The sequence below is a fragment of the Heliangelus exortis genome, chromosome 9 (assembly GCF_036169615.1).
Source record: "Heliangelus exortis chromosome 9, bHelExo1.hap1, whole genome shotgun sequence".
NCBI lineage: Eukaryota > Metazoa > Chordata > Aves > Apodiformes > Trochilidae > Heliangelus > Heliangelus exortis.
Genome location: NC_092430.1, coordinates 16,893,992 through 16,913,701, shown reverse-complemented (window position 1 = coordinate 16,913,701; position 19,710 = coordinate 16,893,992). Strand labels below are relative to the sequence as shown.

Genomic DNA, 19,710 nt, shown 5'->3' with positions numbered 1-19,710 from the left:
AAAAAGAAATCATTCCATGTGACATTTTGTAATCTGTCTTTATTTATCAAATTCACATACAATTTAAATACCAGATTGCTTGATTTTAACAGGGTTAAAGAAGAAATTGTTCAGAGGTTTCAGAAAAGTCATGAGTGAGAGAAAGGCCAGCTGATATTTTAAGCTTTGATTCTTGTGCTGGTTTTATCTGGGATAGAGGTGATTTTCTTCATAGTAGCTGGTACAGAGTGAAGTTCTGGATTTGTGCTGGGAAGAGTGTTGGTAGTACATTGATGTTTTAATTATTGCTGAGCAGTTCTTACACAGAGTCAAGGCTTTCTCTGCTCCTCACACCACCCTGCCAGGAGAAGGCTAGCAGTGCACAAGGGGTTGGTAGGGGACACAGCTGGGACAGCTGACCCCCACTGGTCAAGGGGTATTCCACACCATATGACATCATGCTCAGAATATAAAGCTGGGGGAAGAAGAAGGAAGGCAGGACTTTTGGAGTGATGGCGCCTTGCCTTCCTGGAGATGGATGAACACCTGTGTGCCGATAGGAACCTGCCCATCAGCAGGAAATTAGGGCTCCATCATGCATAATGGTCATTTGGGAAGATGAGCACTATCACTCCAAATGTGTCCCCTGCCTCCATCTTGTTCCTCCAGCTTTATATCCTGAGTGTGATGTCAAGGTACAGAATATCCCTTTGGTCAGTTGGGGTCAACTGTCCCAGATGTGTCCCCTCCCAACTTTTTGTGCACCCCCAGCCTATTTGCTAGCAGGGCAGAAAAAGCTTTGACTATGTAAGCACTGCCCAGCAATAACCAAGACACTGCTCTACTAACAACACTGTTCTCAGCACATATCCAAAACTTCATCCCATACCAGCTACTATGAAGAAAATTAACTCAATCCTAGCCCAAACCAGCACACTCCTTTATGCAAAAGTAAACTTGCACCCAATCTTGTGTTGCTACAACAGACTGAATCCTGTCCAGCACTGTGCACAGCTGCAAGCCTCTGCAGAACCCAGCTGAGCCCCCTGCAAGAGCACGTGGCCTTGGGCAGTTCATCTATGATCTTTGCCCAGATCCTGAAAGGCACCCATGGAAATAGGCCCATGATGTGCAACAGCCCAGACCTGGACTGACAGCAAAGTGTCAAGAGCAGAGTTTGGCCTAGATGTGTTTTAACCACTTCCCAGTCTGCAGGTTTGGAGCCAAATTTCACCCTGTACCTATAGCTGTATCACCAAGCACCATATGGAGATGCAGTCCCTGTCAACAGCAACAAAGAGACTGAACTGAACCTGGGCCCCAGCTGTGCTCAGGGGAACAGAGCTTTATGCTGGAGGTGCTGCTATTCTAGGACCCAGCAGCTCCTTAAGTATCTTGTTGATATTCCCAGTCATCAAACCTTTGCTGCTAAGCTGTGAAGTCCCTTCCTCCAGCAGAAATTTATTTAAATGTGCCTGGGACAATACATAGCAGAGCAAAATACACTGGGGGATATGTGGTAAGGATCCATGGACACAGCTGCTGCCACAGCTTCTTGCTATGTAAAGTGCATGAAATAAATTGTTAAAATTACTCAGAGCTGTAAAGGAATCAGCAAGAGAGGGGGTGGGGAGTGCAGCAAACACACAAACTCCAGCATGAAGGCTCTTTGGTCTCATTCTTCAAAGAAGCCTTTGAAAAAAAGAGTGGCAGGCACCCAGCCCAGCCGTGACAGGAGTCACAAATTATGCCCTGACCATTGTAGTGGGCTGGGAAACAACAAGCATGATGTTCTGCTGGGCTCCAGTGCCTAGGACAGGACAAAAAGAGAGACACCAAGACCTAGAGGCAGACAGATCTTTTTTCCTTAGCAACCACCAGGATACCATAGAAACCACCAGCCAGACTCTCCCAAACTATTAAAGAACATCAGGTTTACAGAAGGATTCATCCAGACACCTGAGAGCTCCATCACCAGATTAAGAATGCACACATGACGTTTGTGAGTAAAGGTTCTGTCAGACAGGTACCCACCTCACAGTGCCCAAAGACTCCAGCTGGGTGGGGAGCAGCAGCTGATGGATCACATTAAGATGTTGCCTATAGGGAACAAAATCAAGACCCTAGGAGGCTGGTCTGGGAGAGAGGGAGCCTGGATGGGCAGATGGATATTCAATGACCTCACGGTCAGCTAGAGCCCTCCAGAGATGCCCACAAACAATGACAACCCCCTGTCAGGGCTCTGTAATATAAGACCTGGGAAGGTCATTCTACTGGCTCTGCACATCCTCCTCAGGGTCCTGATCCTTGAACATGAAGCCAGAACAGTGATCACCAACAGACGTCCAGGCTAGGAACAAAGTGGAGCCAATTCCCCTTCCAGCTTTGGATTTTTGCTGCAAAACCAGAGTTGGAATGAAAACATTCTCCTGGTGACAGAGGGCCTCTCCTCAACAGAGCAGAGGGAATTAGGTCTCAGGAATCCACTCAGTCCCAAAAATTCAATCACCTATGTGAGGCATAACCTGAGCTCAGGCTGGAGGAGATCCCAGAGATCACATCCTGGGATTGCATATGGTCTGGATTCCCAGCAGTGTGCACGTCCTCAGCAGTGCAGTCTGAGGGGAAAAACTCAGCGCCATAGCCTGGGTCCCTTCCATCCACTGTGCTTCCTGGAAAAGCACAAAGCTTCCAAGGAAAAGGGCAAAGCTGAAATGCAAAAGGACACTAGTTTGGAAAGAGATCAGAGCAAGAGCTCCCTGTGCAGAGTGAGGAGATAAGAGCTTGGCTCCTCGCTTTGCTGCTTCTGCTCCGACCAGGCGTAAGTCACCTTGTCCCTCAGCGTTGTGGCTTCCCACCTGCCAGACAGGAACATCGTGTCCACATGGGGATGTGAGCTGATGTGCAAGAGAAAAGGCAGCAGAGGGAATGAAAGAGCACTTGGGAAAGCTTTAGGTCCCACTCAGTCATGGCACCCGCATAGCACAGCCAGATGGGGCAGAGAGAGGCATTTCAAGTAGAGGTCAGTTTTCAGAGCACTAGCAAGCACCTTCCTTGGTTTGATGGACAGGCCAGAATGGGAAACTGGGCTCATTACAGCACAGCAAGTACTTGAAAAGGCCACAACTGGGTCTCCCTAACAGGGACTTGGTAGGAAACAAGACCAGCAGGAAAGAGAGGGGCCACAGGAATCTAATTAAGAGGGGAGGAGGCCTCATGGTCAGCAGAAACAAATTGATCTCACGTCACCGCCCCCCTTGAGGGCCAGCTAGGTCAGATCCTCATGACATCCAGTTAATGGATGCAGGGCCAGCACTGGAAAATGCCCTTGCCACATCCCAGCCCCGAGACAACGTAACTGAGCAGCAAGAGCTGTCCTGGATGCAAGCTGCAGCCTCAGGGGGTGGCATCCAGTGTCTCAACAGTGGTCAGAGAATGGCATTTAGCAGAGGTGCATACACACAGATGAAGGTACAAGTGCCTGGAGCAGACCTTGGAGCTCCCACAACAGGGACACAGTTGCCTTCTAATACACAGGAAACCCATTCTGTTCTCCCAGCCCACATTGCCTGTTTTTTTCTTGTTAATACACAGCTTTTCCAAGGTATTTATGGCTGAAGGGCTGCAAAGCCCAGCTCAGGTGACAGCAAATCCCAAACCAATGAGGAAAAATAAAAGCCCAAAGCCCCAGAGCAGGAGAGCAGTGGAATTTTCCAGATGGAAAGGGATTCAAGCTGGAGGGCAGCAGCACACATGCCCCTGCCACTTGCTCTTGGACTTCTCCAAGCACGGGCTGCTTCCCTCAGAATGCAGAAAAACAAAGGGAAGTGATCACAGGGCAGCTTCCAGAGGGAGCCTCTGCTTGACACAAGCGTGAGTCAAAAATAAGAAGAGGATTGAATACAGGCCCCTTCCTGTCAGTCAGCAACTAACTTTGTCAGAAGGGATGGCAACACTAACACAATCAGGCAGTTCATTAGGTTGGGACACACAGCAAAAGCCCATGGTTTCTGGAGCAGAACTACACTGAAAATCCAGGGTAATGAGTTGCAAACTGTCTTTGTAAATGACACTTCTACAGTGACTCTGGCAGGCTGGGGAAAGAACTAATAAGAAAATCATTAGGTAGCATCCCTTTGATATTGCTGAAAATGGTTCAGGCTATTTTTCCTGCCCCCTCCATAATTAACCTGACATACTACCCATAATACTCCAGGCCAATATTCCCACAGTGGACAATCTATTTGCATCAGAGGAAAAGAAGGGTATGGTACACAGGAGGAAGACGACTTCTAGAAAAGCTTTAAAAAAAGCTCCAAGTTCCTCCCCAAGCCCTTCCCATTCACATGCATCTTCTCCAGTTCCATCAGCAATGAACCTCTGCTCTGCCAGGAGACCAAAGCACTTTGCAAACCTCTGTCACAAAGTCAGCACATAAGAGAGAGGCTGCAGAGGAGCTAATTTGCCCAAGGTTGCTTTCTGCACCTGTGGCAGAGCTGGAACAGGACACAGCTCTTCACGTTGCCCTTACTTATGACACTTTGTCCTTGATTTCCATTACACTGAACCGGGCAACAGCCTGCACCTCCCTAGATGCAGAAGAGCTTTGAGGAGCAATGCCTACCCACCTGGCTTGTCTGCCAGCAAGGAGAGGTGTCATCTCACAGGCATGATGTAAAAGGAACAGCATCACAGCTGGCAGGTGATCCTGTAGGAACTGATGCTCCTTCACAGCTGTGAAGGTGACAATGAAACACGTTAGTGATTGCGTAAGTGCAAGGCAGCCTCAGGACTGTGCTGATCATGAGACACCAACTGAATCATTAGGGCTGGTGAAATAAACAGCTCCTTCAGGAAGAGTCTAGAGGGCTATACAACACTCCTTCCAAACTTCATACCCATGATAATAAAATCCTACAGTCAGAGAAGCCCAGAATAATCACAAAAAGGCTGATCTCTGATGGAGTGAGGCTTCACTTACGCAACACTCTTCTGGAAACACAGAGGTATTGTGTGTGCATGAGCATTTAAAAAAAAAGCCCCAACGATACCAAGATTCACAAGCCTCTATGGGAGGCCTGCAGATGTGGGTATTCCACCTTCTACAATAGCTACACACATTTCAGGACTGTTAAATGACCTTATGGCATCTCGTTACAACCTAGGATTTCCAGTGTGCATGTTCAGAGAACCAAAGAACGGTTTTGATTGGAAGGGACCTTAAAGATCACCTACTTCCAGCTGTCCTGCATTGGCAGGATCACCTCACACTAGACAAGGTTGCTCAAAGCCCCAACCTGGCCTTGAACACTTCCAGGGAGACCAACTTCTCTTGGTAACCTGACCCAGTGTCTCACCATCCTCACAGTGAAGAACTTCTTCCTAGTATCTAACCCAAATCTCTCCCCTTTCAGTTTGAAAACATTACTGCTCATCCTATTGCTACATGCCCTTGCAAAAAGCCCCTCCCCAGCTTTCCTGTAGCCCCTTCAGGTACTAGAAGGCTGCTATATGGCCTCCCCAGAGGTTTGTCCTTTCCATACTGAACAGCCCCAGCTCTCTCAGCCCATCTTCATAGGAGAGTTGCTCCAGCCCTCTGATCATCTTCTTATTCACTACAGTGGAGACATCTAGGCAAGAAAAGGTATGGTCACAGCTATCACACTCATGCAATTGCACCCAGCAGCAAACACATCACGGCATCTTTTGAGCTCTACACATTGTGGGGAAAAGAAATGGGTTTCTGTATATTTGGAGACAGGGAGCAAGGTGCTGCTCTACCTAATTCTTTGCCTGGTTCACTAATCAGAGACTGGGGTACCACCAAACTGCCACTAAGAAGCAGGGTGCAGCCTATACTAGAGGGTAAATAATTTGTGTCTTTACAGTACATGTCTCTGGCATCATACCTCTGGTAACTCTGTGGTAGAGCCAAACTTGATGAAATATCAGCAAAATGTCAACAGTCCCTGAGAGACACCAACTTTCACCACGGAGCAGAGTGAAAAAATGACATATTTCTAAAAGAGTCTGCTGAGAAATTCAATCAGACCATCAGGTTAAAATTCCGTAATAAAAATAAAAGGTTGAGGTTACAAGTAGGAACTGAGATCACTCAAAATTACAAGCAGGAACTGAGATCACACACACACACTTGATCTTTCTTGATGCCCCTGGGTTACTCTCTCTAAGATTACACAAAAACAATCAGATTTAGGTTTAGACAGATTTAGGTTTTGGTTCCCTTGCATTAGGTCAGATGCTACAGAGGATTTGGCAGAGGGGTGGGGCAGGAGACCAACAGAAAACTTGGTATGGGAATAGTTGCCAGAGATCTGGCTAACTGGGTCTATATACCTGTGAGGCAGGTTCTTTAATTTCTCCTTTATTCAGAATAACAAAGAACAATGTTGCTTCTCTCCACTGCAAAGTCTGCAACCAGCTCAGACACTGAAGGGACAAACGGCAGCACCAACAGGCCTACAAATGCATGAGTATTGGCTGTTTTACCCCAGCAGCAGGTAGGATTTATGTGGTTTCCAAAACCGGGGTCTCTCTAAACAGCTTAGATATGCTCACATAAAATTGCACAGAACCAAAAGTTTAAGAAAAGCCACTTTGTTATGTTCTAATACAGCTATCAAAGTTGATGGCAATCTCCCTTCTGCTTCCCCTTCAATGGGTAAGTCCAGATTCCTTTTTAAGCATGGGGACCAATGCATTTTCCCCTCACAGGATAAGCAGAACACCAAAAGCAAAACCACCCGCTGGGTTCTGTATCATATTCTGTTCTTCCAGGAATAGAAAGTTGTTGAGCTAAAGTCATTTAGCAGGGCTGACAGGAGAATGGCTACGTCCCACCACAACACTCTTGTATCCAACAAAAGCTTCATTTTCCCAGCTTCACTCAGGAGAGCAGCTCTGCAGGTCCTACTCCTGTACTTCATGCATGGAGTGAGACCTGTGAGCCTCTGTGCAGCTCCATGAAGCACCTATGACTTTCAGAAGTCTTCAGAAGACTGACTGCAGGATGGGTCTCCAATTGAACACAGAAGAATCAGTCAGCATCGATTTTCTCTTCTCAACAGATGACTACACTGGCATTCAACTTCTCTTAGAAAGTGAAGAGGGAAGTAAAAAACAACAAATTTTGAACCCAAACATTTTCTTTGTTAAAACAATTGTCATTAGAATTGCTTTATCATTTTCCAGAACTGCCTGATGTTGGCTGGTATCAACTGAGTCACAGCAGGAGTGCCAGGGCCATTTGTTATCATGAGGCACAGCTTTAGGGCTAGGGCAGTCTACCAGCACTGCAATCAGCTGAGATCCTCTCTTCCATTTTCCAGCTCAGTGCTCAATTCCATATTAAACAAGCACTAGTACAAGTGGAGTTGCAGAACATGAAGCTAGACAATAAAGCCCTGAAGAGCAGAGGGAAGGGAGCTCCATTACTTTGGCTCCCTCCGGGTGGAGGAGGCAAACACAAGTTCAACAGCTCAAACTCTGTCCTGCTGTAATCTCAAAGTGAGCTGCAGCTGGAGCAGCCCATTGCTGCCATAAAACCAAGCAGGGCATGATGCCCTCCCCACATCAGGCAGCAGCATCCAGCAGCGCTCAGACAAGCTGTGGTAGCTGCCTCCAGCAGGTATATGCAATATATGGGAGTCTGCATCAAATCCACCTCTGCTTCCTCCTCCCTCTTGTCCCCATAGCACAATTAAACTCCCCAGGCACTGCCTACTCAAAACTATCCATAATTCAGCCCCTATCAGCCCCTAATTTAAAAAACTCCCAAGTTTCTGCCCTCCCTGTAGTCATAGGGAGTCAATGTAGTTTTTATCTGTTGCCCTTCTAAAACAGCACAGCACCTCCTGCATCCTACCCTGTTAACATCTATGCCTTCTGCTTCGTTCCTGGAATAGCTTCTCCTTCCTTCAAGCCAGATTCATTAACCAGCTGCTGCAGAGCTGTTTGCCTCCCCCAGGTACTCTGTGCATGTCATTTGTTAATGACTCATCTCAGACTGGGCTGATTGCAGACACCCCCCTCCCTTTGCAGCACCGAGCGTGTCGCTGGCACACCAGGAAAGCCAAACATGCAAACAGCTCAGTTTCCCCCAGTACCCCATTCCCTTCTTGTCCCCTACTGTCATCAAACATGGGACAGTTCTTTATCCAGAGTGCTATTTCCTCCTTTGCTTTTTTGCTGATCAAAAGCAATGTGTACTGAAGCATAAATAAGATCTTCGCCCCCAGCCCTGTTTTGAGAACAGGAAAAACATAAGAACAAACTCAAAACACTAAAGAAGCTTCAGCAAACTAATGTGACTCCTGTAACTGGCAGGGAATAAACACCAAGGATGCCAAACTCACATCTATTTCCCCAGCAGACTTTGGCTTGCTGAGGAGTTAAAACAGTTTCCAAAGGCATTTGTATTCCTCCTGCCTCTTTGCAGGACTGATATTAAAAACGGGAAGGAAAGGAGGCAGCTAGAGAGGACCACAGAACCTCTTCTCACTAGTCAAATCTCGGGAGGAACTGGACAGCTACAACACAGCTGCTCACACAGGAAGCCAGAAAGAGACTCAGTTCACCTTCATCACACAGATCTATTAGACAGGTATACAAAATCCACCTACACTTCCTGAGAAGTTGTCAGCTAAACCCTGGGAGAAGCTTGAGCAGAAACCAGTACTGATGCTGCTTGGGAAACACTTCCCTGGAGATACAGAGGAAGGCTTCGTGCTCTGTGCTTATTGACTTAACATCATTCCCTGGGAGTTTTTTGGCTAGCACTTCTAGGGGGAGAGAGAGCTGGCAAAGAATCAGAAGCCAAGGGACTTGACCCAGAGACAGCTGAATGGGAGGTATTTAGATCCATCTCTCAAAATGAAAAGCTAGTGTGCCTGCACTGCAGAAGAAAAGGGGAGGAATTTACCTTAATAAGTGTACAACTAGTCCTGTGACTGAGGACTTAAAACACGCAGACAGCAAAGAATTCTGGTAGCAGTAAGAGGCAGGCACATTCACTGCACAAGCAAGTGCAGGTGACAGCTGGCTGCAGGACTGAAGCACTGTCACAGTCCTCTGCTTAAACAGCTCCCTTGCTCACTCATGGAAAGTCCTTCTCTTTACAGCATGCAGGGATAAAACTAAAAAGCAGTACTCTGCCAAACTCAGAGGAACGAATTGACTGATGTAAGACAGAGCACAACTACAAACCTTCCACAATCAGGCATCAAAAGTGCTTAAGCTTAGGGTACTGGGTTCAGCTACTGGCTTTGTCACAGAAACTTCTGCACAAATGTGGAAAAAGATGAACCACTAACAAAATGGGAAGAGCACTTCCCTACCTCCCCTCCCTGATTCATCAGGGAGATTAGTCAGACCTACTGATAATGTAGCATCAAGAATCAAGTAAATGCTCAAGTAAACAACTGCTGTTGGACTACAAGCTGAAAGCAGCCTCAAAGCCAAGACTCCAGACTCTGCAATTAAATCAGCATTTTTAATTTTTTTCTAAAATGTGCTTTTTTTGTGAATTGTTGTTTCAATGCCAACCCTGCCCTCCCCCATAAAAAAACCCCACACCTTGCCAAACTAGGTGTACATCACCTGAAGTTAGCCTGTAACAAATAATAAAAAAAACGACAAAACAAAGGCTGAAATGCTTGAGAATCACAACAATATACAAAAAAAAAAAAAAAAAAAAAAGGGAGGAAAATACAACCTGAAAGTGTTCAAAGTTCAGAAAAACTTGTCAAGTCCATTGCTTCAGCAAGGGGGTGCTGCTGTGACCCCTGCCAGTGGGTCCTGGGCCACCAGCCTATCACGATGCTAAAGGAGCTCTTCTCCCATGCAGACCTCTGTCGACAGCATCCACAGAAAGAGTGAATGCATTACCCTTGGAAGGTATCAATGGGGGAAACAACTCACAGGTAGCTCTGGGAGGTCACATTACATTCAGAAGGAATGGTTTCTAGTATGTCCCTAACCACCTGCAAGAAGGAAGGCTTGAAAGAGCAGCTCGCTTCCTCCTCAATTGTATCAGTGCCTCAGAGATGCAGAGCAGTGCTTTAAATCTGTGAAAGATTAAAGGGCTTGGTAAGGGCAGTAAACAGACAGTTAAGTAAACAGCCCAGCACTGGACATCATCTTCACAGAGCGAGGTAGTGTGATTTTCACCCCAGTTTAAAATAGACAGGGGTAGCAGAAAGGCTGAAGACTTCCACGTAAAGCTGTTCCTGGCCTAGAAATCTTCCTATGCTCCCTTTGGGAATGAAAAAATCTGTGTTGGTGGCTTCCTCACTCCCAGCCTGGCTTTGGTAGCCATACTTCAACCCTGGGATTCAGACACTTGCTACAGAAATTCTTCCAAGATCTGATTTAATACAGCAGCTTCCTCAAGGTTAAGCAGCAATGAGACTGGCTGGGAGGGAGCAAAACTGTCCACAGATACTTTTTTTCCCCTGCCCCCTAGGTTAGTCCCTCTCTTTAGAAATCCCCCTTTACAGGACCAGAACAGGGACACCCAGGAAATTAATAGGGGCTGCACAGTTTAACTTAGCCAGGTGCTGCTAACTGGGAGCTGTATTCAAACAGGGCTTTTACTTGTCAGCCTGGAAGGGACTGGCCCAGAACCCACTGGAAAAGGAGACACAGGCCCTTTTTTGCTCCTCCTGTTGTCATTCCTAACTGAATGACATTTAGATGGTATGTTCTAGTGACGGCTGGAGACCAGCCCTTTGACTTTGGACATCTTCTTTGTGGGCTGCCTTTGTTCTGTGTGTGGAGGGCACTCTCGCTCTACCAGCTGCTGTTCCATCTCCTGTGCAGACGACGAGGCTGTAGCTTTTAATGTTTTCTTTATGTTTGTGACCTGGCCAAGAAGAGAAAGTGAATCAGCACCCGTTTCTTCCTCCCCTGGCAGTAGTAATTCTGTTCATAAACATACTTAAAAAACCCTGGAGTATAGATTATAAAACAAACTCTCTCATCAGAAACATGCTCTGCACTTGAGCTTATTAAAGATAATGTTTCATGCTCACTTAAGAGCCAGGAGTAAATATTTCCAGGCAGGATCCAATACAGAATAGCTAGAGAATTTTTTCTTTTTTTTTTTCTAAAGAGACATCAGGCACAATATGGCACCACCTTTCTGGCTGGCTGGAGGGATCCAGTACTGCCTTGGTGCCAGAAGCAGGAAGGACAAAGGAGACTGTGAAAGAAGCAAACTTACACTTAGGACAGCACTTGAAAAGGGAAAGTGCCCCTTGGCCTACCTGGCTGGCTGAGCCACAGATATCTGCTAAAAGCAGAACAGAAACTGGTTTAGTGGGAGGCAGCAGTAGCACTTCTGCTGCTCTGTCTGAAAAAGAGGGATACAGAACCAGGCACCATATTCTGTCACCTGGAACCCTATAGGGCTCAGCAGAAATATGATGAGCAGATCTTAAAGTAAAGCAAAGCAAAACATGAAAAAAAAAAACAACCCAGAAAACACAAGCCAAAATAAGTTTGGGAATCAGGTGTGCCAACTCCAGGATAAAAGCATCTGGCAAACCAAATGCACTATGGATGCTACTCAAGCCACCAAGCATATGCTGCTTCAGAAGGCAAGCATAAACCTGCAGGGATGCAGCACTCTGCAAGAAATAAACCCTGAGCAAGTGCCTCGGGAGGACCATTTTCACCTTTACAGCTGTATTAGCCAAGATTTGTTCTCACACAGCAGTAGGGGCCAAAATCGCGAGCCTGTGCTGCCATCTACTGCCGAGCTGCAAACGACACAGAGGCAGGAAAGCTGCCAGGTCGTGCCAGAGCCCTGCTCAGTTTGAAGAGAAAAGATTCCCCAAGAGAAAGACCCCGAAGGAAGCTGCCGGCGGCACTTCTTGCAAAACCAATTAGATTCAAGAAACTTTTGTTAGCTACACTTTCGGGTTTAAAACGAAGTTAATTGTTGGATTTTTTTTCTTCCTGCCTGTTTTGTACAAAAGGAACAGAACTGCATCCAAGATCTTGTCCTAACAATCAACTCAGGAAACTGTAGCTAGTACAGCCACCTAGCCTAACTTCTAAGAATTTATAGAAGGAAGTTCCAGCCTGCTCAGAGTAGGAAAACTTGATATTTGTGGTGTTTCTAGCACATGGCTGCAGATGTGTTTTCTTCCTACTCCAAACCAGAACATCTGATTTGCACGATTGCTGGCCTACTCCAGAGAAGCCATGACTGCTAAGCAGGTGTTACCAGATTATTTTCTTCAGTAAACAAACAGCAGAAAGCATAGAGCAGTCTTCAGTAACTCTGTACCCACCTCCATCTCTACCTGCTGTTGTGTTCTGTGATGGTTCTCTTTGTATTGGTTGGCTCTAAGTACTTGCTGCTCAATTCCTAAAAGAACAGATTCACAACCATCGCACCTGCAAGACACAAACAATGTCAAACAAGGTTTGAGTTCTCTGTGGAGCAGCTCAATTGGACAATCTGAAGATTCATGCTTGCCTGTCAGTTTAGGAGATTGTGAAATTTATACTTCCTGCTAAAGATTGGAATTCAAACAAGCTGGCAAGGAAAAGCTTTGCTCTTTGGTCAATGTATTTCACATTATTCTTTACCTAGTCCAGCTCTTACCTGACCATCAAAAAGCAAGCACGAGTTTGATGCACTTTCAACATCCTTTTTAATCAGTGTTACTGCTTAAGCCAGGATGCATTTTTCAAAGGTAAGTAAAACTTTAAAATAAAACAAAAATAGTCAAATTCAGAGAGCCTGTTAAGTGTCCAAAAGACAAGAGCACTCCTCCAACATAGAACCCCTAACTGGAGAGGACAGAAAGGGAACTGGCAGCGGGTTCATTGTTACCTTCCAAACCTTTAAGGTCCTCAAAGCTGCCAGAGCCCTCTCAATGACATGGGATCGAGGGAGTTGGAGTAGAGAAGCAAAAAACCCCACCTCAGGACATCATATTTGCCCAGCAGTTTAATTACTCTTCATGCACACTTTACCACAGCAACTAGGAAGCAAATCCCAGTCAGCTCTGAACCTGACACAGGCTCCGCAGTTTACAGGGGAATTTCTCTGGGTGGGAAGGGAATCCTACAAGAAGCAACTTCCTGGTAAAGGTACAAAAAGATAGAACCACAGTCCCAATACAGTTGCATGCAGCCTGCATTTGCAGGAACAAGAAGGCAAAGGCATCTGAAAGTTCAAACTTAAAGAGACAGCCCCTTTGAAGAACTGAGAATTTGCCCATGTAGGTCTCATTAAAGTGAAAGGCTGAAAAGTAACATTTCTGGGTTTGTATCAAGTGTAGCAGCTGAAAGAGGAATCGTTTCCACCATAAGACCTCAAGTCCAGTTTGGCCTGTCTGTTTTACCCTTGGCACCTCACTGGGGTTCTCCCGTGTAAAATCAACAGACAGAGAAGAATCTCAAGACCTAGTACAGTCTGACTTGATACACAATACAAAAGGATTCCTATGTGGGATCTTCAGAAACCTGTCTAGCAGCCTACTCCTCCAAGTGCCTACTTACAGCATAAGGCTCCTGATGAATGGGGTATGGTGAAACTGAGCCAGTGCTTGAAGCTTTGATGAATAAGAAAAAGACACAACAAGCTATGTACGAGGTAGGTGGAGAGACTGCCTCACCATTCCTGGAGTGTTTTGACAATATTACTGATGTCCTTCTTCTGAATGTCTCTGCCGATACAAAAATCCACCTCTAGCACCTGGTTCCGTTGATCCAGCTTCCCCTGGATAATATCTGTATAAACTGCTTCAATAATCAGATCTTCCAGCTCCCTCAGATTCCTCATATCCAGGTCCTTCAGCAACACAGAATATGGAATGCACTAAAAACAGCAAGTCCAAGAATAAGTTAACAGTCCTAGAGCCAAAATGAACAGCGAAGTCTCAGGAGGTCAAGGTCCAAACGTTTATTGTATCCCACGCTTCAGCCTAGAGGTACAGCAGTGATGGAACATGACAGAACACACATCTGCTGCTGTGTAATATTCTGACACAGCTTTGGTAATTCCTGAAGCTTTGACATAGCATGTTCTGGAGAAAAAAGGTAATGGGATTGTAGAAGAAACCAAAAGAAGTGATTAGTTTTCTCCAGAACACAAAGTCAGTGGTTTTCAGACTGATTCTCTCTCCCCAGCAGCAAAGGAATCCATAAAAACTTCCCAGCCCTTATTGACCAATTTGCATGGCAGCTCAGACACCCTCACATCTCATCCACAGAAGTTCACTAAGTTAATGTTCCAAATGCACCGTGACAGAATACTCTGCCTTACAGATACTTTCCCAGTTGTTGGATTCTTGAGACTACTCGTGCAGCCCAATACAACTCCAATGCAATGAAATCAATGCCATTTTCAAAAGAAAACAAACAAAAAGAGGACTGCAATCAATACAGTTTACCTTCATTCTGGAAGCCAGGCTTACAATTGTCAAGTGTTTCAGCTTGTTTTTCTGAGTCGCTGTTAATTCAGGCAGGTTATCTTTGTTTGCTGTTAATGTTAAAAAGACAAGATTCAGGACTTCCCTTCAAGCATTACCCAATCCAGGCTGCAAAACTTCAGTCTAGTTACACTACACTAAAGCCCAAAAGGCTGAACTCCTTCACCAGTGGGCAAGAAGAGATGATGATGATGATGATGACAGATTAACACACCTTCCAATAGCTCTTGGTATTGGAATTAGAATGTAATTCATATCTACACAAGTGGTCAAAACAGTTGGTTAATGTTTTGTTTCTACCACCAAAATAATTGTTATTTCATTAAAGAGGTGGCAGAATAAAATCTCCCCCCTTTGCTGATCTGGTTGTAAATACAGTGGGTTTTATTTCTCTGAAGAGCTGCAGAATTTAGGGCTGAAAGTGTAAAGTACTAGGCTGAGGAAGAGAGGAGAAATTATCAATCTAGATACTTACATGGCTTCATTGTCATTGTATTATACTCATGTGCCTCATGAATATTTAAAACCAAAAAGAAAAGTGGCAGCTTTCCAAAGCAAAGAAACCCTTTAAAATAACTGCTTTAATAGAAATTAGTGTTTCAGGGCCATTCAAATTCTCCCGTTTCATTCACTGCTCTACATTTTGATTACTTTGTCCCCAATTCTCTTCCTTCACTAGAAAAGGAAGAACAAACTGTGCTGTCACATGCGGGGACACAAGATCCATGCACAGCAAACACATCCTAATCAGTCACAGAATTCATGAGCCTCGTGTTGCTCCACAGCCACTGGAATTTCCAGTCCATGCACTTACAGATGCCACTTGTCCTTACAGGAACTATATAGCTCATCCACCACAGTGATAACCAGCACCATGACAGAATTATTTGTCACACTCTGTAATGGTCTGAATTAGGCTGCTACCCACAAATGAAGTATTAAATTGTAGCAGAATGGAAGCATAAGCACCAGAGATAAAAGCACATCCGGACAGATACTATGATGATTCACACACAGTCCTTCTGAAGCTGTGTAGAAGTCGTTATTTCAATCTTTATTCTAGCTAAGTAATGCTCCCTTTTGTTTCAGCAATGCCATCACAGAATAAAAGGTTATCCCATAAACCATATAGGTTTTTATAAAAAACGTAGAACAATTTTGTACAAGTCTTCTGCAGCTTCCATACCCAGTGACATCTAAATTTCAAAACAGATGTCTGAAACTACACTCTGCAGAAGTAAGTGGCCTGTGAATGTCAATGAATACTGGTACAGACCACTTCAATCCAGTGCTGCAGTCCAATCCAAACCAGTAAGCCACCACAGTCTCTAGTGCATAGTCCCTTCACATTTTAGCAGTTAAAAAGAACATGTGACCAAGAGACTCCCTATGAAAAACTCTCCTCCCAAAGAAATTGTGTCCTTGGGCAGTTTCACTCAGCCACACTACACCAGGTGCAGCAGAAAGCAAACTTCCTCTGACAGCTCTAAAGGGCAATTCTGCAAACAGGCAGCAGTCTCTTACCTACATAGTCGGGGTATGTTCCATATGCAAACAGGTTCAGCAACTGATAGTAAGCAGCATTAGACCCCTCAGCAAGCTGGGTGGGAAGTAAACAAAAGAAATTCCATGTGACACAGTAACAGCCAATACAACACTGGTAGGCAGGCAACTTCTCCAGAGGATCTTTTAAATCTGCATAGGACAAGAAGTACTCAGAAAAGCATTCATGTCCTAATCTTAAAGAGCTGGACCCTTTCTAAGGCCTCATGAGCTGCAGCAAATTTCAGCAGTTTCAGAGTAAGGATGATCCAGCCATTTCTATGCACCAGAACTTAACTGTAATTTGGACTGTCAACTGCTTTGTGTGGCACCTTAGGAAGCAAAAGAAAAAGGCAGCCTACAGGGGCAGCTCTTCTCATCATGTGACAAGCAAGAAGGCAATGGTGTCAGTTAGTTAAGCACTCTTGCTATTACTGGGAAAGCAGTAACAGCTTACCTGCAGAGCCACAAAAACATCAAAGCAAAGCAAGATAGAACATTTTAAGTTGCTTGCATTTGAAAGTAACAGCACTCCCCTCACAAACAAACAGTTCATGGGAATAATGGCAGCACCAAGCAGTGATTTTTATTGAGTGGGGATTTTTAATGCTATTTGCCACACACAGATCCAGGAAAATAATGTACTTGGGATGTGACGCTGAATCACCTCAGAGGTATTTTTCAGCAGATTCAAGAGCCTGTTCAGAAAACCAAACCTGGTGTAGCCCAGCTGCAGAGATACTCAACTTAGTTTCCCTCACTGTACTAGAGAAGGGTGCTGGTGAGGTATTCTCAGTAAAATCTCTGGAACTTACTTTCCACCTTGGTTTGAAATGTTTGGGATTTGGTGAGTACCCAGGCCTGACACTTTAGACATTTGCTCATGAAGACTTTGGGAGCACTGAGGTTCTGCTTTCCAGGATAACGAAGGCACAGAAAGGGATTTTGTTGTTGTTGCCTGGCTAGGTGCCTTCTTAGAACTGATATTGTGTTGCTGCCAGATTTTTGCTGTATTAGCAATCATATTAAGGTAATAAAACTTTACACAGTTATTTTTTAACATCTAATATAAACAAGAAAGAGCAACGTCAATCTGATACACAGACATCTCAGAAGTGAGGCAAGTCACACCAGGCCCTTCCTGGCACAGAAATTTCACAAACTGTGACAGCATGTGAGAGGAGAAGGGGAATCAGCATAGAAGTCTCTTACCTCTTGCACACTTGTTAACTCCAACAGCTCTCCAAAGACATAAACTCCAGGAGCCTCCAGCACTTGATTTATAAGAGCAGTCAGTGCTGAGCCACTTGTACCTTTGGCTAGCAAAATAAACTGCTCTAGAAGATTGCAGGACGGCTTCTGTTCTCCTGCCATTCTAGGTTTTCAATCTGTCAGTAAAAGAACATGACATTAAATACATCCTTTCTTCTCTGCAGAATTCTGGCTGGCAGTGGATCAGAGGGTATGCTCAGCACAGCAACATTTTGGTGCCAGCAGAGATTTTCAGCATTCATAGGGCAGTCCAGGTTCAACTCTGATTTATCTGGGGATCAAAACCGATTCACACAGCACCTGAGCAAAATTTCTACAGACTGTCTGGTCAGTCCCATGAAAGAATCCATTCCTGCTAATAGTAAAGGAGGTTGGATACCATGCTGTTTTCAAACTTTCCTTTCTATTGATGCTGCCAAATAATGTCAACTGCAAAGATGTCTATTATTATGTCTATTAAAGGTGAGCCAAGACTTCCACCTTCCTCATTACACAGCTTCAAAACAGCAACTAATTTATTCTCTGTGAAGAACCGGTCCACTTTGTAAGCCACACATGGCACCTTTTCTTTTGACATCAGCTATATATATATATATATATATGTGTGTGGACATCATTCCTATTGCTTTCTGAGCCCAAAAGGCAAAAAGAGCTGTGGCCTCTAAGTAGCTTACCAGTCTAGGTTGTGCAGTTAAAGTGTTTTGGGCTAACTGAAAGGCTTAAGTGTTAAAAATACCCTTTGTACAAAGGCTCTATTTAAGTCCTCATAAAGAGAGGTCTTTGTCTTCAGCCTTGCCTGACATTTCTGGTGTGCATGCTGTCTCCCAGCAGATGTTGCTTTTGAAATGTAAACACTATTTACTAACAAATTCAACAAAATAAGTTGGTTGTTTACAAACCACTAGGAAAAACTTTGAAGCATATTGATTCAAACACAAAACAAAGAATGCTGCAGATAAGGTTTGTGTGTGTTTGTAACAGATAATGATCAAGTACAGCGCATAATCTTTACTCTGGTGAAAAAAAACTACAGAGAAGTTATCGCAGAGTGACCACTGGGATCACATCTGCCCTTGTGGGGGTAATACAGTCACACAGATTTTTGTGCTCTTTTGCCATGCCTAACCAAATTCAGACTTGTGAAGGCAACACAGCCTGCTTCCTCTACTAGTCAACCTCTAAAAATAGACTTTACTCCATTCAATTACACCTGCAGGTACAAATGGTCCCAACCTGAGTGGGCAATTTTTTGTACTCTCCACACAAAAGATTTCTCAGCTATGACTGCAAAAGTTTCTTTGTGACTCTAGAGGCACACATGCAGCCTGACTGAAGAAAATCATTGAATGGTTTGGGTTGGAAGGGATATTAAAGATCATCTAGTTCTAAATCCCCTATCACGGGCAGGGATACCTTCCAGTAGACCAGGTTGCTCATAGCCCCATCCAACCTTGCCTTGAACATTTCAGGGATGAGGCATCCAGAGCTTCTCTGGGCAACCTGATCCAGTGCCTCACCACCCTCACAGTAAAGAATTTCTTCCTAATATTTAATCTAAATCAACCCTGTTCTAGTGTAAAACTGCTACCCCTTGTTGCAGCTGAGGAACGGTACCTCAGCTTCAACTGAGAAATCCTTTCAGTATAACACTCGATGTGGCTTCCTTCTGCACCTGGGGACACACCAGTGTGACTCTCCGGTGAAGAACAGACACAGAGGACATACGATTTTCTCAGGGGAATACAAGGACCGAGAAGCCGGGAATGAGAGCCAAGTTTCAGGGTTCCCATCCGTGCCATCGTCCTCCCTCACAGGCAGCCAAAGAGACAAGAGACTGACCGGCTGCACCCATGCCCTGCCAGGAAAGGAACGACAATTCATTCCCCTTTTCCAAGTTACCATTAAGACACCTGCGTTACTACTGGAGTGTGTCAGCACAGCCGTCTCACCTCGCTGCTCTTACAACCGCCTCACCCTGGTGAGAAGCGACTGAAATACAAACGGAAAGCATTTGAACGGAGCCTCCCGGCCCCGCAGACCCCCAGCACAGCCCTCGGGCCCCACCGGGGCCGGCAGTCATTCCCCACCGGGCCGGCCGAGCCCCGCTGCAGGGGTTGATTCACCCGGGGTCCCGTCGCGGGGCCCTCTCGCCCCTCACCGCCGCCTCGGTCCCCGCTCGCCGCTCAGGGAGCCGCACGCCCTGCAGCGCCGGACCGCGGAAAGGGAAAGAGAAAGGGTCGGTGCGCGAACGGGCGGTCGGGCAGCTCCTCCCTCCCCCAGCATTACCTCTCCGCTCACGGCCTCTCCCTCCGGTCTCCCGCCCTGCGGCTCCCGGCGCCGAGCCCGCCGCGCCTCAGGCCGCCATGATGGCGGCGCCGGTGTCCCTCGCGCAGCTCCTTCCCCCGGAACGCGCGGCCGCGCCCGGAACGTTCCGCCCCCGGGCGGCCGC

General features: G+C 45.7%; 1 protein-coding gene across 2 annotated transcripts; it reads right to left on the bottom strand.

Annotated features, from left to right (window-relative positions):
• Nucleotides 1-19: 19 nt before the first annotated feature.
• Nucleotides 20-19,692, bottom strand: COPS7B (COP9 signalosome subunit 7B). Of its 2 annotated transcripts, none has more exons than XM_071752433.1 (7): nt 19,548-19,692; nt 17,202-17,377; nt 15,972-16,047; nt 14,409-14,497; nt 13,632-13,834; nt 12,297-12,402; nt 20-4,713 (listed from the first exon to the last, which is right to left on the bottom strand). In XM_071752433.1, exons 2-7 carry the CDS (start codon nt 17,361-17,363, stop codon nt 4,708-4,710), a joined length of 642 nt encoding a protein of 213 aa, XP_071608534.1. In that variant the 5' UTR covers nt 17,364-17,377; nt 19,548-19,692; the 3' UTR covers nt 20-4,707. The 2 variants fall into 2 exon arrangements, with proteins under 2 accessions (XP_071608534.1, XP_071608533.1); XM_071752432.1 differs by lacking the exon at nt 20-4,713 and adding an exon at nt 10,352-10,861.
• Between the last annotated feature and the right edge of the window lie 18 nt (nt 19,693-19,710).